Below are 27591 nucleotides of genomic sequence, written 5' to 3' on the forward strand. Positions count from 1 at the left end.
GTGAACTGTATCTCAGTAAAGTCTTTGAAACTGTTGCATGTTGCGTTTATATTTTTGTTTGTTTTGTATATAATTTACGATCCCCTTATACAAACGGCTTACTCATTTACCGAGCTCTTATCAATAGCTAAGAACGCTGTTATCAGGCTTAAGTTCAAGGTCAGAATACACGTAGAGAGAAACCTGCTAATGACGTTCCCTTTACGGGCCCTTACCTCGGGTTGGGAATCCGCCCCAGGAACCAAACTAACCTGCTAATGACGTTCCCTTTACGGGCCCTTACCTCGGGTTGGGAATCCGCCCCAGGAACCAAACTAACCTGCTAATCACGTTCCCTTTACGGGCCCTTACCTCGGGTTGGAAATCCGCCCCAGGAACCAAACTAACCTGCTAATGACGTTCCCTTTACGGGCCCTTACCTCGGGTTGGGAATCCGCCCCAGGAACCAAACTAACCTGCTAATGACGTTCCCTTTACGGGCCCTTACCTCGGGTTGGGAATCCGCCCCAGGAACCAAACTAACCTGCTAATGACGTTCCCTTTACGGGCCCTTACCTCGGGTTGGAAATCCGCCCCAGGAACCAAACTAACCTGCTAATGACGTTCCCTTTACGGGCCCTTACCTCGGGTTGGGAATCCGCCCCAGGAACCAAACTAACCTGCTAATGACGTTCCCTTTACGGGCCCTTACCTCGGGTTGGGAATCCGCCCCAGGAACCAAACTAACCTGCTAATGACGTTCCCTTTACGGGCCCTTACCTCGGGTTGGGAATCCGCCCCAGGAACCAAACTAACCTGCTAATGACGTTCCCTTTACGGGCCCTTACCTCGGGTTGGAAATCCGCCCAGGAACCAAACTAAACTGGGATGGAGCGGTCTGATTTTGTCCAATAGAAACTCTCCTTTTCGTTGCAAAACAAAGCGGTTTGCTACGGTTTGGACTAATGGATTACTTTACACCTTGGCGAACAAATTCACGACACAAAGTAAGACTCATCCTCTTTATTGAAGCACATGACTGCCAGGGACTCAACTTGGTGTGGAATTAATACCAAGACTCTCTGGCAACATCAAACCCAAAACAACTATATATCCAGTACACACAACACTGTACCGTGAAATGAATAGGAATGCTTGAATGGTCATTCATACAGTATGTCCTCTTTCTAATAAAATAGGATAAGCAAAAATACATTCATTATGTTGCCTTTGCTACATGGTGCAAAATAAATCATTGTAAAAAATTATTTACAATATCAAAGTCAGAATTTACTCATAAAGCTGTATCGAAGGATTAATGTTTCTAAGATTAAGTTCCAATGGTTCTCTCTCCGAGACCTGTTCTGATTGGTTCAGGAGGAGGAAGTGGAGGAGGAAGTTGTGTGAATGGGGAGTTTTACATCTTGCTCTGTTTGACTTCTTGGTTAAGTTGCTCAACAACCGAATCCTTCTTCTTCTTGTCAGAACCCTTGCTGCTCTTGCTGCAGTCTGAGTCCTTTCTCTCCATCTCAACCTGATCTCTCTTCTTCTTCTCCTCCGGCTCGTGTTCTGGCTGGCGGAACTCGGCCTCGATCTCCGCTGGGTCAGTGTAGGTGTAGAAGTAGGACATGATGGCGAACACAATACACACCACCACAAGGAGAGAGGCAAACAGGATGTATTCTGCCCACTGGAACACACAGACACACGGGTTAATATCAATACTCTGCTCCCTGGATCACACAGGGGTTAATATCCCTACTCTGCTCCCTGGAACACACAGGGGTTAATATCACTACTCTGGAACACACAGGGGTTAATATCACTACTCTGCTCCCTGGAACACACAGGGGTTAATATCACTACTCTGCTCCCTGGAACACACAGGGGTTAATATCACTACTCTGGAACACACAGGGGTTAATATCACTACTCTGCTCCCTGGAACACACAGGGGTTAATATCACTACTCTGCTCCCTGGAACACACAGGGGTTAATATCAATACTCTGCTCCCTGGAACACACAGGGGTTAATATCACTACTCTGGAACACACAGGGGTTAATATCACTACTCTGGAACACACAGGGGTTAATATCACTACTCTGGAACACACAGGGGTTAATATCACTACTCTGCTCCCTGGAACACACAGGGGTTAATATCACTACTCTGCTCCCTGGAACACACAGGGGTTAATATCACTACTCTGGAACACACAGGGGTTAATATCACTACTCTGCTCCCTGGAACACACAGGGGTTAATATCACTACTCTGGAACACACAGGGGTTAATATCACTACTCTGGAACACACAGGGGTTAATATCACTACTCTGGAACACACAGGGGTTAATATCACTACTCTGCTCCCTGGAACACACAGGGGTTAATATCACTACTCTGCTCCCTGGAACACACAGGGGTTAATATCACTACTCTGCTCCCTGGAACACACAGGGGTTAATATCACTACTCTGGAACACACAGGGGTTAATATCACTACTCTGCTCCCTGGAACACACAGGGGTTAATATCACTACTCTGGAACACACAGGGGTTAATATCACTACTCTGGAACACACAGGGGTTAATATCACTACTCTGCTCCCTGGAACACACAGGGGTTAATATCACTACTCTGGAACACACAGGGGTTAATATCACTATTCTGGAACACACAGGGGTTAATATCACTACTCTGGAACACACAGGGGTTAATATTACTACTCTGGAACACACAGGGGTTAATATCACTATTCTGGAACACACAGGGGTTAATATTACTACTCTGGAACACACAGGGGTTAATATCAATACTCTGCTCCCTGGAACACACAGGGGTTAATATTACTACTCTGGAACACACAGGGGTTAATAGCACTACTCTGCTCCCTGGAACACACAGGGGTTAATATCACTACTCTGGAACACACAGGGGTTAATATCACTACTCTGGAACACACAGGGGTTAATATCACTACTCTGCTCCCTGGAACACACAGGGGTTAATATCACTACTCTGGAACACACAGGGGTTAATATTACTACTCTGCTCCCTGGAACACACAGGGGTTAATATCACTACTCTGGACTCTGGAACACACAGGGGTTAATATCACTACTCTGGAACACACAGGGGTTAATATCACTACTCTGCTCCCTGGAACACACAGGGGTTAATATCATTACTCTGGAACACACAGGGGTTAATATCACTACTCTGGAACACACAGGGGTTAATATCACTACTCTGCTCCCTGGAACACACAGGGGTTAATATCACTACTCTGGAACACACAGGGGTTAATATCACTACTCTGCTCCCTGGAACACACAGGGGTTAATATCACTACTCTGCTCCCTGGAACAAAGACAACATGGTTTTAGATATGAATGAATTTAGGTCCAATCTGACCTCAGTTCAGTGCTCAGTATTGTATAGAAGGTTGTATTGGGGTTCTAGAGGTTAGAAGATCCGCAGTCACCTGATCTGGGAGTTGTGCTGCCTCGGCAACAATCAGCACTATGATGTTGCCCACGGCGACGGTGAACAGCCAACCAGCCTGCAGCACCGACTTCATGTTGCTAGGCGCCTGCGTGAGGTTTTGGGTTTGAGATGAGAATTGAAAGTTAATTGACGAATAAAACAGATCTGAATTGAGTTGTGTTGTGGATGACAAGAGATAAGATCCACTAGAGGTAAAGGTGTGTGCGTGACGGGTGAGAGAGAACAGTGGCGCCCCCTACCTGTGAGTAGGAGAACTCCAGGCCAGTCACAGAGAACACCACCTCGCCTGCTGTCATGAGGAAGTACTGGGGGATCTGCCAGCCCATGTGGATGGTGTTGGGCTGGATGTCTACCACCACCTGGATGGCCTGCCAACACTGGACACAGTAATCAACACATTAAAACACTGTTTTCTACTAAATGGATACACAGAAAACAACAGAACAACATGCTTTAAAACCCTGGAGAACAAGCTCATCATGGACCTTCACAATCACACACAGCAAACAGAACAACATTAAAACCCCTGGAGAACAAGCTCATCATAGACCTTCACAGCTCATCATGGACCTTCACAGCTCATCATGGACCTTCACAGCTCATTGCTAGCTTGGTTAAGGGTTCGGTTTAAGGAGTTATAGGATAGAGGACTTACATCAGGGCTTCCGATGGTGAACGTGGACGGTATGACGAGGGTGAAGGCGCTGCCAAAGCCCAGCTCTTTAGAGTACAGACATGATGCGCCGCCGCTGTTCATGATGGTAAACTCCGCCCTGAGACACACAACAGCCAATCAGATCTCTCTCTCTCCCTCCCTCCCTCTCTCTCTCTCTCTCTCTCTCTCTCTCTCTCTCTCTCTCTCTCTCTCCCTCCCTCCCTCCCTCCCTCCCTCCCTCCCTCTCTCTCTCTCTCTCTCTCTCTCTCTCTCTCTCTCTCTCTCTCTCTCTCTCTCTCTCTCTCTCTCTCTCTCTCTCCTCTCTCTCTCTCTCTCTCTCCTCAGTCTCTCTCTCTCTCTCTCTCTCTCTCTCTACTCACTTTCCCTGTGGAACCAGACTGTAGTTGGAGACGGCCAGAGGAGCGATGTCGCCGACTCCCAGCGTAATGTTCAGAGCACTACCCAAACCGTTCACAAATCTACAGTAGGAAAGAGCAAAACAACAGGTCAGGAACACTCAGGGCCCTGACCACTAACGGGACTGTTGGTAACACTCAGGGCCCTGACCACTAACGGGACTGTTGGTAACACTCAGGGTCCTGACCCTAACCACTAACGGGACTGTTGGTAACACTCAGGGCCCTGACCACTAACGGGACTGTTGGTAACACTCAGGGTCCTGACCCTAACCACTAACGGGACTGTTGGTAACACTCAGGGTCTTGACCCTAACCACTAACGGGACTGTTGGTAACACTCAGGGTCCTGACCCTAACCACTAACGGGACTGTTGGTAACACTCAGGGCCCTAACCACTAACGGGACTGTTGGTAACACTCAGGGCCCTGACCCTAACCACTAACGAGACTGTTGGTAACACTCAGGGTCCTGACCCTAACCACTAACGAGACTGTTGGTAATACTCGGGGTCCTGACCCTAACCACTAACGGGACTGTTGGTAACACTCAGGGTCTTGACCCTAACCACTAACGGGACTGTTGGTAACACTCAGGGTCCTGACCCTAACCACTAACGGGACTGTTGGTAACACTCAGGGCCCTGACCCTAACCACTAACGGGACTGTTGGTAACACTCAGGGTCCTGACCCTAACCACTAACGGGACTGTTGGTAACACTCAGGGTCCTGACCCTAACCACTAATGGGACTGTTGGTAACACTCAGGGCCCTGACCACTAACGGGACTGTTGGTAACACTCAGGGTCCTGACCCTAACCACTAACGGGACCGTTGGTAACACTCAGGGTCCTGACCCTAACCACTAACGGGACTGTTGGTAACACTCAGGGTCCTGACCCTAACCACTAACGGGACTGTTGGTAACACTCAGGGCCCTAACCACTAACGGGACTGTTGGTAACACTCAGGGTCCTGACCCTAACCACTAACGGGACTGTTGGTAACACTCAGGGCCCTAACCACTAAGGGGACTGTTGGTAACACTCAGGGTCCTGACCCTAACCACTAACGGGACTGTTGGTAACACTCAGGGCCCTGACCCTAACCACTAAGGGGACTGTTGGTAACACTCAGGGCCCTGACCACTAAGGGGACTGTTGGTAACACTCAGGGCCCTAACGACTAACAGAACTGTTGGTAACACTCAGGGCCCTGACCACTAACGGGACTGTTGGTAACACTCAGGGTTCTTGACCCTCACCACTAACGGGACTATTGGTAACACTCAGGGTCCTGACCACTAAGGGACTGTTGGTAACACTCAGGGTCCTGACCCTTACCACTAACGGGACTGTTGGTAACACACAGGGCCCTGACCACTAAGGGGACTGTTGGTAACACTCAGGGCCCTAACCACTAACAGGACTGTTGGTAACACTCAGGGTCCTGACCCTAACCCCTAACGGGACTGTTGGTAACACTCAGGGTCCTGACCCTAACCACTAACGGGACTGTTGGTAACACTCAGGGTCCTGACCCTAACCACTAAGGGGACTGTTGGTAACACTCAGGGTCCTGACCATAACCGCTAACGGGACTGTTGGTAACACTCAGGGTCCTGACCACTAAGGGGACTGTTGGTAACACTCAGGGTCCTGACCCTAACCACTAACGGACTGTTGGTAACACTCAGGGTCCTGACCACTAAGGGGACTGTTGGTAACACTCAGGGTCCTGACCCTAACCACTAACGGGACTGTTGGTAACACTCAGGGCCCTAACCACTAACGGGACTGTTGGTAACACTCAGGGTCCTGACCCTAACCACTAACGGGACTGTTGGTAACACTCAGGGTCCTGACCCTAACCACTAAGGGGACTGTTGGTAACACTCAGGGCCCTAACCACTAACGGGACTGTTGGTAACACTCAGGGTCCTGACCCTAACCACTAACGGGACTGTTGGTAACACTCAGGGCCCTGACCCTAACCACTAACGGGACTGTTGGTAACACTCAGGGTCCTGACCCTAACCACTAACGGGACTGTTGGTAACACTCAGGGCCCTGACCCTAACCACTAACGGGACTGTTGGTAACACTCAGGGTCCTGACCCTAACCACTAAGGGGACTGTTGGTAACACTCAGGGCCCTGACCCTAACCACTAACGGGACTGTTGGTAACACTCAGGGTCCTGACCCTAACCACTAACGGGACTGTTGGTAACACTCAGGGTCCTGACCCTAACCACTAACGGGACTGTTGGTAACACTCAGGGCCCTGACCCTAACCACTAACGGGACTGTTGGTAACACTCAGGGTCCTGACCCTAACCACTAAGGGGACTGTTGGTAACACTCAGGGTCCTGACCCTAACCACTAACGGGACTGTTGGTAACACTCAGGGCCCTAACCACTAACGGGACTGTTGGTAACACTCAGGGTCCTGACCCTAACCACTAACGGGACTGTTGGTAACACTCAGGGCCCTGACCCTAACCACTAACGGGACTGTTGGTAACACTCAGGGTCCTGACCCTAACCACTAAGGGGACTGTTGGTAACACTCAGGGCCCTGACCCTAACCACTAACGGGACTGTTGGTAACACTCAGGGTCCTGACCCTAACCACTAACGGGACTGTTGGTAACACTCAGGGTCCTGACCCTAACCACTAACGGGACTGTTGGTAACACTCAGGGCCCTGACCCTAACCACTAACGGGACTGTTGGTAACACTCAGGGTCCTGACCCTAACCACTAAGGGGACTGTTGGTAACACTCAGGGTCCTGACCCTAACCACTAACGGGACTGTTGGTAACACTCAGGGCCCTAACCACTAACGGGACTGTTGGTAACACTCAGGGTCCTGACCCTAACCACTAACGGGACTGTTGGTAACACTCAGGGTCCTGACCCTAACCACTAAGGGGACTGTTGGTAACACTCAGGGCCCTAACCACTAACGGGACTGTTGGTAACACTCAGGGTCCTGACCCTAACCACTAACGGGACTGTTGGTAACACTCAGGGCCCTGACCCTAACCACTAACGGGACTGTTGGTAACACTCAGGGTCCTGACCCTAACCACTAACGGGACTGTTGGTAACACTCAGGGCCCTGACCCTAACCACTAACGGGACTGTTGGTAACACTCAGGGTCCTGACCCTAACCACTAAGGGGACTGTTGGTAACACTCAGGGCCCTGACCCTAACCACTAACGGGACTGTTGGTAAGACTCAGGGTCCTGACCCTAACCACTAACGGGACTGTTGGTAACACTCAGGGTCCTGACCCTAACCACTAACGGGACTGTTGGTAACACTCAGGGCCCTGACCCTAACCACTAACGGGACTGTTGGTAACACTCAGGGCCCTAACCACTAAGGGGACTGTTGGTAACACTCAGGGTCCTGACCCTAACCACTAACGGGACTGTTGGTAACACTCAGGGCCCTGACCCTAACCACTAAGGGGACTGTTGGTAACACTCAGGGCCTTGACCACTAAGGGGACTGTTGGTAACACTCAGGGCCCTAACGACTAACAGGACTGTTGGTAACACTCAGGGCCCTGACCACTAACGGGACTGTTGGTAACACTCAGGGTTCTTGACCCTCACCACTAACGGGACTATTGGTAACACTCAGGGTCCTGACCACTAACGGGACTGTTGGTAACACTCAGGGTCCTGACCCTTACCACTAACGGGACTGTTGGTAACACACAGGGCCCTGACCACTAAGGGGACTGTTGGTAACACTCAGGGCCCTAACCACTAACAGGACTGTTGGTAACACTCAGGGTCCTGACCCTAACCCCTAACGGGACTGTTGGTAACACTCAGGGTCCTGACCCTAACCACTAACGGGACTGTTGGTAACACTCAGGGTCCTGACCCTAACCACTAAGGGGACTGTTGGTAACACTCAGGGTCCTGACCATAACCGCTAACGGGACTGTTGGTAACACTCAGGGTCCTGACCACTAAGGGGACTGTTGGTAACACTCAGGGTCCTGACCCTAACCACTAACGGACTGTTGGTAACACTCAGGGTCCTGACCACTAAGGGGACTGTTGGTAACACTTAGGGTCCTGACCCTAACCACTAACGGGACTGTTGGTAACACTCAGGGCCCTAACCACTAACGGGACTGTTGGTAACACTCAGGGTCCTGACCCTAACCACTAACGGGACTGTTGGTAACACTCAGGGTCCTGACCCTAACCACTAAGGGGACTGTTGGTAACACTCAGGGTCCTGACCCTAATCACTAACGGGACTGTTGGTAACACTCAGGGCCCTGACCCTAACCACTAACGGGACTGTTGGTAACACTCAGGGTCCTGACCCTAACCACTAACGGGACTGTTGGTAACACTCAGGGCCCTGACCCTAACCACTAACGGGACTGTTGGTAACACTCAGGGTCCTGACCCTAACCACTAAGGGGACTGTTGGTAACACTCAGGGCCCTGACCCTAACCACTAACGGGACTGTTGGTAACACTCAGGGTCCTGACCCTAACCACTAACGGGACTGTTGGTAACACTCAGGGTCCTGACCCTAACCACTAACGGGACTGTTGGTAACACTCAGGGCCCTGACCCTAACCACTAACGGGACTGTTGGTAACACTCAGGGTCCTGACCCTAACCACTAATGGGACTGTTGGTAACACTCAGGGCCCTGACCCTGACCACTAACGGGACTGTTGGTAACACTCAGGGCCCTAACCACTAACGGGACCGTTGGTAACACTCAGGGTCCTGACCCTAACCACTAACGGGACTGTTGGTAACACTCAGGGTCCTGACCCTAACCACTAACGGGACTGTTGGTAACACTCAGGGTCCTAACCACTAACAGGACTGTTGGTAACACTCAGGGCCCTGACCCTAACCACTGATGGGACTGTTGGTAACACTCAGGGTCCTGACCCTAACCACTAAGGGGACTGTTGGTAACACTCAGGGCCCTAACCACTAACGGGACCGTTGGTAACACTCAGGGTCCTGACCCTAACCACTAAGGGGACTGTTGGTAACACTCAGGGTCCTGACCCTAACCACTAACGGGACCGTTGGTAACACTCAGGGTCCTGACCCTAACCACTAAGGGGACTGTTGGTAACACTCAGGGTCCTGACCATAACCGCTAACGGGACTGTTGGTAACACTCAGGGTCCTGACCACTAAGGGGACTGTTGGTAACACTCAGGGTCCTGACCCTAACCACTAACGGACTGTTGGTAACACTCAGGGTCCTGACCACTAAGGGGACTGTTGGTAACACTCAGGGTCCTGACCCTAACCACTAACGGGACTGTTGGTAACACTCAGGGTCCTGACCCTAACCACTAACGGGACTGTTGGTAACACTCAGGGTCCTGACCCTAACCACTAAGGGGACTGTTGGTAACACTCAGGGCCCTAACCACTAACGGGACTGTTGGTAACACTCAGGGTCCTGACCCTAACCACTAACGGGACTGTTGGTAACACTCAGGGTCCTGACCCTAACCACTAAGGGGACTGTTGGTAACACTCAGGGTCCTGACCATAACCGCTAACGGGACTGTTGGTAACACTCAGGGTCCTGACCACTAAGGGGACTGTTGGTAACACTCAGGGTCCTGACCCTAACCACTAACGGACTGTTGGTAACACTCAGGGTCCTGACCACTAAGGGGACTGTTGGTAACACTCAGGGTCCTGACCCTAACCACTAACGGGACTGTTGGTAACACTCAGGGCCCTAACCACTAACGGGACTGTTGGTAACACTCAGGGTCCTGACCCTAACCACTAACGGGACTGTTGGTAACACTCAGGGTCCTGACCCTAACCACTAAGGGGACTGTTGGTAACACTCAGGGCCCTAACCACTAACGGGACTGTTGGTAACACTCAGGGTCCTGACCCTAACCACTAACGGGACTGTTGGTAACACTCAGGGCCCTGACCCTAACCACTAACGGGACTGTTGGTAACACTCAGGGTCCTGACCCTAACCACTAACGGGACTGTTGGTAACACTCAGGGCCCTGACCCTAACCACTAACGGGACTGTTGGTAACACTCAGGGTCCTGACCCTAACCACTAAGGGGACTGTTGGTAACACTCAGGGCCCTGACCCTAACCACTAACGGGACTGTTGGTAACACTCAGGGTCCTGACCCTAACCACTAACGGGACTGTTGGTAACACTCAGGGTCCTGACCCTAACCACTAACGGGACTGTTGGTAACACTCAGGGCCCTGACCCTAACCACTAACGGGACTGTTGGTAACACTCAGGGTCCTGACCCTAACCACTAAGGGGACTGTTGGTAACACTCAGGGTCCTGACCCTAACCACTAACGGGACTGTTGGTAACACTCAGGGCCCTAACCACTAACGGGACTGTTGGTAACACTCAGGGTCCTGACCCTAACCACTAAGGGGACTGTTGGTAACACTCAGGGTCCTGACCCTAACCACTAAGGGGACTGTTGGTAACACTCAGGGCCCTAACCACTAACGGGACTGTTGGTAACACTCAGGGTCCTGACCCTAACCACTAACGGGACTGTTGGTAACACTCAGGGCCCTGACCCTAACCACTAACGGGACTGTTGGTAACACTCAGGGTCCTGACCCTAACCACTAACGGGACTGTTGGTAACACTCAGGGCCCTGACCCTAACCACTAACGGGACTGTTGGTAACACTCAGGGTCCTGACCCTAACCACTAAGGGGACTGTTGGTAACACTCAGGGCCCTGACCCTAACCACTAACGGGACTGTTGGTAACACTCAGGGTCCTGACCCTAACCACTAACGGGACTGTTGGTAACACTCAGGGTCCTGACCCTAACCACTAACGGGACTGTTGGTAACACTCAGGGCCCTGACCCTAACCACTAACGGGACTGTTGGTAACACTCAGGGCCCTAACCACTAAGGGGACTGTTGGTAACACTCAGGGTCCTGACCCTAACCACTAACGGGACTTATGGTAACACTCAGGGCCCTGACCCTAACCACTAAGGGGACTGTTGGTAACACTCAGGGCCCTGACCACTAAGGGGACTGTTGGTAACACTCAGGGCCCTAACGACTAACAGGACTGTTGGTAACACTCAGGGCCCTGACCACTAACGGGACTGTTGGTAACACTCAGGGTTCTTGACCCTCACCACTAACGGGACTATTGGTAACACTCAGGGTCCTGACCACTAACGGGACTGTTGGTAACACTCAGGGTCCTGACCCTTACCACTAACGGGACTGTTGGTAACACACAGGGCCCTGACCACTAAGGGGACTGTTGGTAACACTCAGGGCCCTAACCACTAACAGGACTGTTGGTAACACTCAGGGTCCTGACCCTAACCCCTAACGGGACTGTTGGTAACACTCAGGGTCCTGACCCTAACCACTAACGGGACTGTTGGTAACACTCAGGGTCCTGACCCTAACCACTAACGGGACTGTTGGTAACACTCAGGGTCCTGACCATAACCGCTAACGGGACTGTTGGTAACACTCAGGGTCCTGACCACTAAGGGGACTGTTGGTAACACTCAGGGTCCTGACCCTAACCACTAACGGACTGTTGGTAACACTCAGGGTCCTGACCACTAAGGGGACTGTTGGTAACACTCAGGGTCCTGACCCTAACCACTAACGGGACTGTTGGTAACACTCAGGGCCCTAACCACTAACGGGACTGTTGGTAACACTCAGGGTCCTGACCCTAACCACTAACGGGACTGTTGGTAACACTCAGGGTCCTGACCCTAACCACTAAGGGGACTGTTGGTAACACTCAGGGTCCTGACCCTAATCACTAACGGGACTGTTGGTAACACTCAGGGCCCTGACCCTAACCACTAACGGGACTGTTGGTAACACTCAGGGTCCTGACCCTAACCACTAACGGGACTGTTGGTAACACTCAGGGCCCTGACCCTAACCACTAACGGGACTGTTGGTAACACTCAGGGTCCTGACCCTAACCACTAAGGGGACTGTTGGTAACACTCAGGGCCCTGACCCTAACCACTAACGGGACTGTTGGTAACACTCAGGGTCCTGACCCTAACCACTAACGGGACTGTTGGTAACACTCAGGGTCCTGACCCTAACCACTAACGGGACTGTTGGTAACACTCAGGGCCCTGACCCTAACCACTAACGGGACTGTTGGTAACACTCAGGGTCCTGACCCTAACCACTAATGGGACTGTTGGTAACACTCAGGGCCCTGACCCTGACCACTAACGGGACTGTTGGTAACACTCAGGGCCCTAACCACTAACGGGACCGTTGGTAACACTCAGGGTCCTGACCCTAACCACTAACGGGACTGTTGGTAACACTCAGGGTCCTGACCCTAACCACTAACGGGACTGTTGGTAACACTCAGGGTCCTAACCACTAACAGGACTGTTGGTAACACTCAGGGCCCTGACCCTAACCACTGATGGGACTGTTGGTAACACTCAGGGTTCTGACCCTAACCACTAAGGGGACTGTTGGTAACACTCAGGGCCCTAACCCACTAACGGGACCGTTGGTAACACTCAGGGTCCTGACCCTAACCACTAAGGGGACTGTTGGTAACACTCAGGGTCCCTGACCCTAACCACTAACGGGACCGTTGGTAACACTCAGGGTCCTGACCCTAACCACTAAGGGGACTGTTGGTAACACTCAGGGTCCTGACCATAACCGCTAACGGGACTGTTGGTAACACTCAGGGTCCTGACCACTAAGGGGACTGTTGTTAACACTCAGGGTCCTGACCCTAACCACTAACGGACTGTTGGTAACACTCAGGGTCCTGACCACTAAGGGGACTGTTGGTAACACTCAGGGTCCTGACCCTAACCACTAACGGGACTGTTGGTAACACTCAGGGCCCTAACCACTAACGGGACTGTTGGTAACACTCAGGGTCCTGACCCTAACCACTAACGGGACTGTTGGTAACACTCAGGGTCCTGACCCTAACCACTAAGGGGACTGTTGGTAACACTCAGGGCCCTAACCACTAACGGGACTGTTGGTAACACTCAGGGTCCTGACCCTAACCACTAACGGGACTGTTGGTAACACTCAGGGCCCTGACCCTAACCACTAACGGGACTGTTGGTAACACTCAGGGTCCTGACCCTAACCACTAACGGGACTGTTGGTAACACTCAGGGTCCTGACCCTAACCAACTAACGGGACTGTTGGTAACACTCAGGGTCCTGACCCTAACCACTAAGGGGACTGTTGGTAACACTCAGGGCCCTGACCCTAACCACTAACGGGACTGTTGGTAACACTCAGGGTCCTGACCCTAACCACTAACGGGACTGTTGGTAACACTCAGGGTCCTGACCCTAACCACTAACGGGACTGTTGGTAACACTCAGGGCCCTGACCCTAACCACTAACGGGACAGTTGGTAACACTCAGGGTCCTGACCCTAACCACTAAGGGGACTGTTGGTAACACTCAGGGTCCTGACCCTAACCACTACGGGACTGTTGGTAACACTCAGGGCCCTAACCACTAACGGGACTGTTGGTAACACTCAGGGTCCTGACCCTAACCACTAACGGGACTGTTGGTAACACTCAGGGTCCTGACCCTAACCACTAAGGGGACTGTTGGTAACACTCAGGGCCCTAACCACTAACGGGACTGTTGGTAACACTCAGGGTCCTGACCCTAACCACTAACGGGACTGTTGGTAACACTCAGGGCCCTGACCCTAACCACTAACGGGACTGTTGGTAACACTCAGGGTCCTGACCCTAACCACTAACGGGACTGTTGGTAACACTCAGGGCCCCTGACCCTAACCACTAACGGGACTGTTGGTAACACTCAGGGTCCTGACCCTAACCACTAAGGGGGACTGTTGGTAACACTCAGGGCCCTGACCCTAACCACTAACGGGACTGTTGGTAACACTCAGGGTCCTGACCCTAACCACTAACGGGACTGTTGGTAACACTCAGGGTCCTGACCCTAACCACTAACGGGACTGTTGGTAACACTCAGGGCCCTGACCCTAACCACTAACGGGACTGTTGGTAACACTCAGGGCCCTAACCACTAAGGGGACTGTTGGTAACACTCAGGGTCCTGACCCTAACCACTAACGGGACTGTTGGTAACACTCAGGGCCCTGACCCTAACCACTAAGGGGACTGTTGGTAACACTCAGGTTCCTGACCACTAAGGGGACTGTTGGTAACACTCAGGGCCCTAACGACTAACAGGACTGTTGGTAACACTCAGGGCCCTGACCACTAACGGGACTGTTGGTAACACTCAGGGTTCTTGACCCTCACCACTAACGGGACTATTGGTAACACTCAGGGTCCTGACCACTAACGGGACTGTTGGTAACACTCAGGGTCCTGACCCTTACCACTAACGGGACTGTTTGTAACACACAGGGCCCTGACCACTAAGGGGACTGTTGGTAACACTCAGGGCCCTAACCACTAACAGGACTGTTGGTAACACTCAGGGTCCTGACCCTAACCCCTAACGGGACTGTTGGTAACACTCAGGGTCCTGACCCTAACCACTAACGGGACTGTTGGTAACACTCAGGGTCCTGACCCTAACCACTAAGGGGACTGTTGGTAACACTCAGGGTCCTGACCATAACCGCTAACGGGACTGTTGGTAACACTCAGGGTCCTGACCACTAAGGGGACTGTTGGTAACACTCAGGGTCCTGACCCTAACCACTAACGGACTGTTGGTAACACTCAGGGTCCTGACCACTAAGGGGACTGTTGGTAACACTCAGGGTCCTGACCCTAACCACTAACGGGACTGTTGGTAACACTCAGGGCCCTGACCCTAACCACTAACGGGACTGTTGGTAACACTCAGGGTCCTGACCCTAACCACTAACGGGACTGTTGGTAACACTCAGGGCCCTGACCCTAACCACTAACGGGACTGTTGGTAACACTCAGGGTCCTGACCCTAACCACTAAGGGGACTGTTGGTAACACTCAGGGCCCTGACCCTAACCACTAACGGGACTGTTGGTAACACTCAGGGTCCTGACCCTAACCACTAACGGGACTGTTGGTAACACTCAGGGTCCTGACCCTAACCCACTAACGGGACTGTTGGTAACACTCAGGGCCCTGACCCTAACCACTAACGGGACTGTTGGTAACACTCAGGGTCCTGACCCTAACCACTAATGGGACTGTTGGTAACACTCAGGGCCCTGACCCTGACCACTAACGGGACTGTTGGTAACACTCAGGGCCCTAACCACTAACGGGACCGTTGGTAACACTCAGGGTCCTGACCCTAACCACTAACGGGACTGTTGGTAACACTCAGGGTCCTGACCCTAACCACTAACAGGACTGTTGGTAACACTCAGGGTCCTAACCACTAACGGGACTGTTGGTAACACTCAGGGTCCTGACCCTAACCACTAACGGGACTGTTGGTAACACTCAGGGCCCTGACCCTAACCACTAACGGGACTGTTGGTAACACTCAGGGTCCTGACCCTAACCACTAAGGGGACTGTTGGTAACACTCAGGGCCCTGACCCTAACCACTAACGGGACTGTTGGTAACACTCAGGGTCCTGACCCTAACCACTAAGGGGACTGTTGGTAACACTCAGGGCCCTAACCACTAACGGGACCGTTAGTAACACTCAGGGTCCTGACCCTAACCACTAAGGGGACTGTTGGTAACACTCAGGGTCCTGACCCTAACCACTAACGGGACCGTTGGTAACACTCAGGGTCCTGACCCTAACCACTAACGGGACTGTTGGTAACACTCAGGGTCCTGACCCCTAACCACTAACGGGACTGTTGGTAACACTCAGGGTCCTGACCACTAAGGGACTGTTGGTAACACTCAGGGTCCTGACCCTAACCACTAACGGACTGTTGGTAACACTCAGGGTCCTGACCACTAAGGGGACTGTTGGTAACACTCAGGGTCCTGACCCTAACCACTAACGGGACTGTTGGTAACACTCAGGGCCCTAACCACTAACGGGACTGTTGGTAACACTCAGGGTCCTGACCCTAACCACTAACGGGACTGTTGGTAACACTCAGGGTCCTGACCCTAACCACTAAGGGGACTGTTGGTAACACTCAGGGCCCTAACCACTAACGGGACTGTTGGTAACACTCAGGGTCCTGACCCTAACCACTAACGGGACTGTTGGTAACACTCAGGGCCCTGACCCTAACCACTAACGGGACTGTTGGTAACACTCAGGGTCCTGACCCTAACCACTAACGGGACTGTTGGTAACACTCAGGGCCCTGACCCTAACCACTAACGGGACTGTTGGTAACACTCAGGGTCCTGACCCTAACCACTAAGGGGACTGTTGGTAACACTCAGGGCCCTGACCCTAACCACTAACGGGACTGTTGGTAACACTCAGGGTCCTGACCCTAACCACTAACGGGACTGTTGGTAACACTCAGGGTCCTGACCCTAACCACTAACGGGACTGTTGGTAACACTCAGGGCCCTGACCCTAACCACTAACGGGACTGTTGGTAACACTCAGGGTCCTGACCCTAACCACTAAGGGGACTGTTGGTAACACTCAGGGTCCTGACCCTAACCACTAACGGGACTGTTGGTAACACTCAGGGCCCTAACCACTAACGGGACTGTTGGTAACACTCAGGGTCCTGACCCTAACCACTAACGGGACTGTTGGTAACACTCAGGGTCCTGACCCTAACCACTAAGGGGACTGTTGGTAACACTCAGGGCCCTAACCACTAACGGGACTGTTGGTAACACTCAGGGTCCTGACCCTAACCACTAACGGGACTTTTGGTAACACTCAGGGCCCTGACCCTAACCACTAACGGGACTGTTGGTAACACTCAGGGTCCTGACCCTAACCACTAACGGGACTGTTGGTAACACTCAGGGCCCTGACCCTAACCACTAACGGGACTGTTGGTAACACTCAGGGTCCTGACCCTAACCACTAAGGGGACTGTTGGTAACACTCAGGGCCCTGACCCTAACCACTAACGGGACTGTTGGTAACACTCAGGGTCCTGACCCTAACCACTAACGGGACTGTTGGTAACACTCAGGGTCCTGACCCTAACCACTAACGGGACTGTTGGTAACACTCAGGGCCCTGACCCTAACCACTAACGGGACTGTTGGTAACACTCAGGGCCCTAACCACTAAGGGGACTGTTGGTAACACTCAGGGTCCTGACCCTAACCACTAACGGGACTGTTGGTAACACTCAGGGCCCTGACCCTAACCACTAAGGGGACTGTTGGTAACACTCAGGGCCCTGACCACTAAGGGGACTGTTGGTAACACTCAGGGCCCTAACGACTAACAGGACTGTTGGTAACACTCAGGGCCCTGACCACTAACGGGACTGTTGGTAACACTCAGGGTTCTTGACCCTCACCACTAACGGGACTATTGGTAACACTCAGGGTCCTGACCACTAACGGGACTGTTGGTAACACTCAGGGTCCTGACCCTTACCACTAACGGGACTGTTGGTAACACACAGGGCCCTGACCACTAAGGGGACTGTTGGTAACACTCAGGGCCCTAACCACTAACAGGACTGTTGGTAACACTCAGGGTCCTGACCCTAACCCCTAACGGGACTGTTGGTAACACTCAGGGTCCTGACCCTAACCACTAACGGGACTGTTGGTAACACTCAGGGTCCTGACCCTAACCACTAAGGGGACTGTTGGTAACACTCAGGGTCCTGACCATAACCGCTAACGGGACTGTTGGTAACACTCAGGGTCCTGACCACTAAGGGGACTGTTGGTAACACTCAGGGTCCTGACCCTAACCACTAACGGACTGTTGGTAACACTCAGGGTCCTGACCACTAAGGGGACTGTTGGTAACACTCAGGGTCCTGACCCTAACCACTAACGGGACTGTTGGTAACACTCAGGGCCCTAACCACTAACGGGACTGTTGGTAACACTCAGGGTCCTGACCCTAACCACTAACGGGACTGTTGGTAACACTCAGGGCCCTGACCCTAACCACTAAGGGGACTGTTGGTAACACTCAGGGTCCTGACCCTAATCACTAACGGGACTGTTGGTAACACTCAGGGCCCTGACCCTAACCACTAACGGGACTGTTGGTAACACTCAGGGTCCTGACCCTAACCACTAACGGGACTGTTGGTAACACTCAGGGCCCTGACCCTAACCACTAACGGGACTGTTGGTAACACTCAGGGTCCTGACCCTAACCACTAAGGGGACTGTTGGTAACACTCAGGGCCCTGACCCTAACCACTAACGGGACTGTTGGTAACACTCAGGGTCCTGACCCTAACCACTAACGGGACTGTTGGTAACACTCAGGGTCCTGACCCTAACCACTAACGGGACTGTTGGTAACACTCAGGGCCCTGACCCTAACCACTAACGGGACTGTTGGTAACACTCAGGGTCCTGACCCTAACCACTAATGGGACTGTTGGTAACACTCAGGGCCCTGACCCTGACCACTAACGGGACTGTTGGTAACACTCAGGGCCCTAACCACTAACGGGACCGTTGGTAACACTCAGGGTCCTGACCCTAACCACTAACGGGACTGTTGGTAACACTCAGGGTCCTGACCCTAACCACTAACGGGACTGTTGGTAACACTCAGGGTCCTAACCACTAACAGGACTGTTGGTAACACTCAGGGCCCTGACCCTAACCACTGATGGGACTGTTGGTAACACTCAGGGTTCTGACCCTAACCACTAAGGGGACTGTTGGTAACACTCAGGGCCCTAACCACTAACGGGACCGTTGGTAACACTCAGGGTCCTGACCCTAACCACTAAGGGGACTGTTGGTAACACTCAGGGTCCTGACCCTAACCACTAACGGGACCGTTGGTAACACTCAGGGTCCTGACCCTAACCACTAAGGGGACTGTTGGTAACACTCAGGGTCCTGACCATAACCGCTAACGGGACTGTTGGTAACACTCAGGGTCCTGACCACTAAGGGGACTGTTGGTAACACTCAGGGTCCTGACCCTAACCACTAACGGACTGTTGGTAACACTCAGGGTCCTGACCACTAAGGGGACTGTTGGTAACACTCAGGGTCCTGACCCTAACCACTAACGGGACTGTTGGTAACACTCAGGGCCCTAACCACTAACGGGACTGTTGGTAACACTCAGGGTCCTGACCCTAACCACTAACGGGACTGTTGGTAACACTCAGGGTCCTGACCCTAACCACTAAGGGGACTGTTGGTAACACTCAGGGCCCTAACCACTAACGGGACTGTTGGTAACACTCAGGGTCCTGACCCTAACCACTAACGGGACTGTTGGTAACACTCAGGGCCCTGACCCTAACCACTAACGGGACTGTTGGTAACACTCAGGGTCCTGACCCTAACCACTAACGGGACTGTTGGTAACACTCAGGGCCCTGACCCTAACCACTAACGGGACTGTTGGTAACACTCAGGGTCCTGACCCTAACCACTAAGGGGACTGTTGGTAACACTCAGGGCCCTGACCCTAACCACTAACGGGACTGTTGGTAACACTCAGGGTCCTGACCCTAACCACTAACGGGACTGTTGGTAACACTCAGGGTCCTGACCCTAACCACTAACGGGACTGTTGGTAACACTCAGGGCCCTGACCCTAACCACTAACGGGACTGTTGGTAACACTCAGGGTCCTGACCCTAACCACTAAGGGGACTGTTGGTAACACTCAGGGTCCTGACCCTAACCACTAACGGGACTGTTGGTAACACTCAGGGCCCTAACCACTAACGGGACTGTTGGTAACACTCAGGGTCCTGACCCTAACCACTAACGGGACTGTTGGTAACACTCAGGGTCCTGACCCTAACCACTAAGGGGACTGTTGGTAACACTCAGGGCCCTAACCACTAACGGGACTGTTGGTAACACTCAGGGTCCTGACCCTAACCACTAACGGGACTGTTGGTAACACTCAGGGCCCTGACCCTAACCACTAACGGGACTGTTGGTAACACTCAGGGTCCTGACCCTAACCACTACCGGGACTGTTGGTAACGCTCAGGGCCCTGACCCTAACCACTAACGGGACTGTTGGTAACACTCAGGGTCCTGACCCTAACCACTAAGGGGACTGTTGGTAACACTCAGGGCCCTGACCCTAACCACTAACGGGACTGTTGGTAACACTCAGGGTCCTGACCCTAACCACTAACGGGACTGTTGGTAACACTCAGGGTCCTGACCCTAACCACTAACGGGACTGTTGGTAACACTCAGGGCCCTGACCCTAACCACTAACGGGACTGTTGGTAACACTCAGGGCCCTAACCACTAAGGGGACTGTTGGTAACACTCAGGGTCCTGACCCTAACCACTAACGGGACTGTTGGTAACACTCAGGGCCCTGACCCTAACCACTAAGGGGACTGTTGGTAACACTCAGGGCCCTGACCACTAAGGGGACTGTTGGTAACACTCAGGGCCCTAACGACTAACAGGACTGTTGGTAACACTCAGGGCCCTGACCACTAACGGGACTGTTGGTAACACTCAGGGTTCTTGACCCTCACCACTAACGGGACTATTGGTAACACTCAGGGTCCTGACCACTAACGGGACTGTTGGTAACACTCAGGGTCCTGACCCTTACCACTAACGGGACTGTTGGTAACACACAGGGCCCTGACCACTAAGGGGACTGTTGGTAACACTCAGGGCCCTAACCACTAACAGGACTGTTGGTAACACTCAGGGTCCTGACCCTAACCCCTAACGGGACTGTTGGTAACACTCAGGGTCCTGACCCTAACCACTAACGGGACTGTTGGTAACACTCAGGGTCCTGACCCTAACCACTAAGGGGACTGTTGGTAACACTCAGGGTCCTGACCATAACCGCTAACGGGACTGTTGGTAACACTCAGGGTCCTGACCACTAAGGGGACTGTTGGTAACACTCAGGGTCCTGACCCTAACCACTAACGGACTGTTGGTAACACTCAGGGTCCTGACCACTAAGGGGACTGTTGGTAACACTCAGGGTCCTGACCCTAACCACTAACGGGACTGTTGGTAACACTCAGGGCCCTAACCACTAACGGGACTGTTGGTAACACTCAGGGTCCTGACCCTAACCACTAACGGGACTGTTGGTAACACTCAGGGTCCTGACCCTAACCACTAAGGGGACTGTTGGTAACACTCAGGGTCCTGACCCTAACCACTAACGGGACTGTTGGTAACACTCAGGGCCCTGACCCTAACCACTAACGGGACTGTTGGTAACACTCAGGGTCCTGACCCTAACCACTAACGGGACTGTTGGTAACACTCAGGGCCCTGACCCTAACCACTAACGGGACTGTTGGTAACACTCAGGGTCCTGACCCTAACCACTAAGGGGACTGTTGGTAACACTCAGGGCCCTGACCCTAACCACTAACGGGACTGTTGGTAACACTCAGGGTCCTGACCCTAACCACTAACGGGACTGTTGGTAACACTCAGGGTCCTGACCCTAACCACTAACGGGACTGTTGGTAACACTCAGGGCCCTGACCCTAACCACTAACGGGACTGTTGGTAACACTCAGGGTCCTGACCCTAACCACTAATGGGACTGTTGGTAACACTCAGGGCCCTGACCCTGACCACTAACGGGACTGTTGGTAACACTCAGGGCCCTAACCACTAACGGGACCGTTGGTAACACTCAGGGTCCTGACCCTAACCACTAACGGGACTGTTGGTAACACTCAGGGTCCTGACCCTAACCACTAACAGGACTGTTGGTAACACTCAGGGTCCTAACCACTAACAGGACTGTTGGTAACACTCAGGGCCCTGACCCTAACCACTGATGGGACTGTTGGTAACACTCAGGGTCCTGACCCTAACCACTAAGGGGACTGTTGGTAACACTCAGGGCCCTAACCACTAACGGGACCGTTGGTAACACTCAGGGTCCTGACCCTAACCACTAAGGGGACTGTTGGTAACACTCAGGGTCCTGACCCTAACCACTAACGGGACCGTTGGTAACACTCAGGGTCCTGACCCTAACCACTAACGGGACTGTTGGTAACACTCAGGGTCCTGACCCTAACCACTAACGGGACTGTTGGTAACACTCAGGGTCCTGACCCTAACCACTAACGGGACTGTTGGTAACACTCAGGGTCCTGACCCTAACCACTAACGGGACTGTTGGTAACACTCAGGGCCCTGACCCTAACCACTAACGGGACTGTTGGTAACACTCAGGGTCCTGACCCTAACCACTAACGGGACTGTTGGTAACACTCAGGGCCCTGACCCTGACCACTAACGGGACTGTTGGTAACACTCAGGGCCCTAACCACTAACGGGACCGTTGGTAACACTCAGGGTCCTGACCCTAACCACTAACGGGACTGTTGGTAACACTCAGGGTCCTGACCCTAACCACTAACGGGACTGTTGGTAACACTCAGGGTCCTAACCACTAACGGGACTGTTGGTAACACTCAGGGCCCTAACCACTAACGGGACCGTTGGTAACACTCAGGGTCCTGACCCTAACCACTAAGGGGACTGTTGGTAACACTCAGGGTCCTGACCCTAACCACTAACGGGATCGTTGGTAACACTCAGGGTCCTGACCCTAACCACTAACGGGACTGTTGGTAACACTCAGGGTCCTGACCCTAACCACTAACGGGACTGTTGGTAACATTCAGGGCCCTAACCACTAAGGGGACTGTTGTAACTGACCTGATGGCGTTCATGCCGTCGTCGGGCTTCTTGCTCAAGTCGTAAACCTGGAGAGAAACAGGAGGGGATGTTACATTCCATAGTGGCTGATAGACATGTCAACAACAGACATATTGACTGATAGACATATCAACAACAGACATATTGACTGATAGACATATCAACAACAGACATAGTGGCTGATAGACATATCAACAACAGACATAGTGGCTGATAGACATATCAACAACAGACATAGTGGCTGATAGACATATCAACAACAGACATAGTGGCTGATAGACATATCAACAACAGACAGTTGAAGTGGGAAGTTTACATCCACTGAGGTTGGAGTCATTGAAACTTGTTTTTCAACCACAAAACACATTTCTTGTTAACAAAATATAGTTTTGGCACTAAGTTACACTAAGTTGACTGTGCCTTTAAACAGCTTGGAAAATTCCAGAAAATGGTGTCATGGCTTTAGAAGCTTCTGATAGGCTAATTGACATAATCTGAGTCAATTGGAAGTATACCTATGGATGTATTTCAAGGCCTACCTTCAAACTCAGGGCCTCTTTGCTTGGCATCATGGGAAAATCAAAAGATATCAGCCAAGACCTCAGAAGATAAATTGTAGACCTCCACAAGTCTGGTTCATACTTGGGAGCAATTTCCAAACGCCTGAAGGTACCACGTTCATCTGTACAAACAATAGTACGCAAGTATAAACACCATGAGACCACGCAGCCGTCATACCGCTCAGGAAGGAGACACGTTCTGTCTCCTAGAGATGAACGTACTTTGGTGCGAAAAGTGCAAATCAATCCCAGAACAACAGCAAAGGACCTTGTGAAGATGCTGGAGGAAACAGGTACAAAAGTATCTAGGCGGGAGGCTTGCAAGCTGAAGAACACCATCCCAACCGTGAAGCACGGGGGTGGCAGCACCATGTTGTGGGGGTGCTTTGCTGCAGGAGGGACTGGTGCACTTCACAAACTGGATGGCATCATGAGGGAGGAAAATTATGTGGATATATTCAAGCAACATCTCAAGACATCAGTCAGGAAGTTAAAGTTTGGTCGCAAATGGGTCTTCCAAATGGACAATGACCCCAAGCATACTTCCAAAGTTGTAGCAAAATGGCTTAAGGACAACAAAGTCAAGGTATTGGAGTGGCCATCACAAAGCCTTGACCTCAATCCTATAGAAAATTTGTGGGCAGAACTGAAAAAGCGTGTGCGAGCAAGGAGGCCTACAAACCTGACTCAGTTACACCAGCTCTGTCAGGAGGAATGGGACAAAATTCACCCAACTTATTGTGGGAAGCTTGTGGAAGGCTACCCGAATCGCTTGACCCAAGTTAAACAATTTAAAGGCAACGCTACCAAATACTAATTGAGTGTATGTAAACTTCTGACCCACTGGGAATGTGATGAAAGAAATAAAAGCTGAAATAAATCATTCTCTCTACTATTATTCTGACATTTCACATTCTTAAAATAAAGTGGTGATCCTAACTGACCTAAAACAGGGAATTTTTACTGGGATTAAATGTCAGGAATTGTGAAAAACTGAGTTTATATTTATTTGGTTAAGGTGTATGTAAACTTCCGACTTCAACTGTATATAGTGGCTGATAGACTGATATCAACAACAGACATAGTGGCTGATAGACTGAGTCTTGGACCAAGACTAGAATGGCAGAACAACTCAGACCAAGACTAGAACGGTAGAACAATTCAGACCAAGACTAGAATGGTAGAACAACTCAGACCAAGACTAGAATGGTAGAACAACTCAGACCAAGCCTAGAATAGTAGAACAACTCAGACCAAGACTAGAATGGTAGAACAACTCAGACCAAGACTAGAATGGTAGAACAACTCAGACCAAGACTAGAACGGCAGAACAACTCAGACCAAGACTAGAATGGTAGAACAACTCAGACCAAGACTAGAACGGTAGAACAACTCAGACCAAGACTAGAATGGTAAAACAACTCAGACCAAGACTAGAATGGTAGAACAACTCAGACCAAGACTAGAATGGCAGAACAACTAAGACCAAGACTAGAACGGTAGAACAACTCAGACCAAGACTAGAACGGCAGAACAACTCAGACCAAGACTAGAATGGTAGAACAACTCAGACCAAGACTAGAACGATAGAACAACTCAGACCAAGCCTAGAATGGTATAACAACTCAGACCAAGACTAGAATGGTAGAACAACTCAGACCAAGACTAGAATGGTAGAACAACTCAGACCAAGACTAGAATGGTAGAACAACTCAGACCAAGACTAGAATGGTAGAACAACAGACCAAGACTAGAATGGTAGAACAACTCAGACCAAGCCTCGAGCGGTAGATCCTATGACTCTATGGACCAAGCCTCGAGCGGTAGATCCTATGATCTATGGACCAAGCCTCGAGCGGTAGATCCTATGATCTATGGACCAAGCCTCGAGCGGTAGATCCTATGATCTATGGACCAAGCCTCGAGCGGTAGATCCTATGATCTATGGACCAAGCCTCGAGCGGTAGATCCTATGATCTATGGACCAAGCCTCGAGCGGTAGATCCTATGATCTATGGACCAAGCCTCGAGCGGTAGATCCTATGATCTATGGACCAAGCCTCGAGCGGTAGATCCTATGATCTATGGACCAAGCCTCGAGCGGTAGATCCTATGATCTATGGACCAAGCCTAGAGCGGTAGATCCTATGATCTATGGACCAAGCCTAGAGCGGTAGATCCTATGATCTATGGACCAAGCCTCGAGCGGTAGATCCTATGATCTATGGACCAAGCCTCGAGCGGTAGATCCTATGATCTATGGACCAAGCCTCGAGCGGTAGATCCTATGATCTATGGACCAAGCCTCGAGCGGTAGATCCTATGATCTATGGACCAAGCCTCGAGCGGTAGATCCTATGATCTATGGACCAAGCCTCGAGCGGTAGATCCTATGATCTATGGACCAAGCCTCGAGCGGTAGATCCTATGATCTATGGACCAAGCCTCGAGCGGTAGATCCTATGATCTATGGACCAAGCCTAGAACGGTAGATCCTATGATCTATGGACGAAGCCTCGAGCGGTAGATCCTATGATCTATGGACGAAGCTTTGTTCTGTCCAGTCATTTCCTCAGACGTTAGGATGAGTAAACACAGTGGCAAACTCACCAGGTTCATATCCAGGGTTGGAGAAACCAAGGCTGTACGTCGGGTCTGCGACATTAAGGTCAGATCAGTCCCCGTTGACGTGTTCTTGTTGAACACGACTCTGACTGATTTGTCAAACGTCAAGTAGTCCCCAGTATTCACCTGAAGGAAGCAGGGAGGATCATGGTCATGTAAACATGGATCAGAACGTGTCTTCGATGACAGACGAAGCAGTTGACATGAAGATAGAGGCTACATGACTTGCCTGGTGAGCTGGGACAGACACGTCGATGGTCCCATCGATAGTAAGAGTCAGAGGGGCACTGTCGAGATTCAGGAACTTGACCTGGCCTGCAACACCTTGGGGCAGCTTGGGAAGGGTTTGCTGCAGGAACAATTAAAAAACTTGCCCTTAGATCTCCTTTTCACTCTCCTTTGCTCTCTCACTGTGTCTGAGAGAGCACATACATACATACATACATACATACATACGTACGTACGTACGTACGTACGTACGTACATACATACATACATATATACATACGTACATACGTACATACGTACATACGTACATATGCACATACATACATACATACATACATACATACATACATACATACATACATACATACATACATACATACTCACATACATACATACATACATACATACATACATACATACATACATACATACATACATACATACATACATACACACACACACACACACACACACACATACATACATACATACATACATACATACATACATACATACATACATACATACATACATACATACATACATACATACATACATATTCACATACATACATACATACGTACATACGTACATACATACACACGTACGTACATACATACATACATACATACATACACACACGCATACATACATACATACATACATACATACATACATACATACATACATACATACATACATACATACGTACTCACATCAATCTGTAGTTGCAGCAGGGCAGCGGCTACAAAAGCCAACGCAGCGATCAGCATCCCCACTGTCATCCTCTTCAGAGGCCTACACACACACACA

At 51.2% G+C, this 27591-nt stretch overlaps 1 protein-coding gene across 1 annotated transcript in view; it reads right to left on the reverse strand.

Moving 5' to 3' along the window:
• Positions 1-987: 987 nt before the first annotated feature.
• LOC115187510 (solute carrier family 15 member 1-like) overlaps positions 988-27591 on the reverse strand; it is a gene marked incomplete at its 5' end in the record, with an annotated part of 57593 nt that continues 30989 nt past the window's right edge. The window contains 9 exon segments of the mRNA XM_029746509.1: positions 988-1669; positions 3468-3575; positions 3730-3867; positions 4146-4263; positions 4526-4624; positions 23366-23412; positions 26536-26676; positions 26780-26899; positions 27495-27576. Coding sequence (XP_029602369.1) covers positions 1397-1669; positions 3468-3575; positions 3730-3867; positions 4146-4263; positions 4526-4624; positions 23366-23412; positions 26536-26676; positions 26780-26899; positions 27495-27576 — 1126 coding nt within the window.

The sequence above is a fragment of the Salmo trutta genome, unplaced genomic scaffold, assembly GCF_901001165.1.
Source record: "Salmo trutta unplaced genomic scaffold, fSalTru1.1, whole genome shotgun sequence".
In the NCBI taxonomy this organism is placed as follows: Eukaryota; Metazoa; Chordata; class Actinopteri; order Salmoniformes; family Salmonidae; genus Salmo; species Salmo trutta.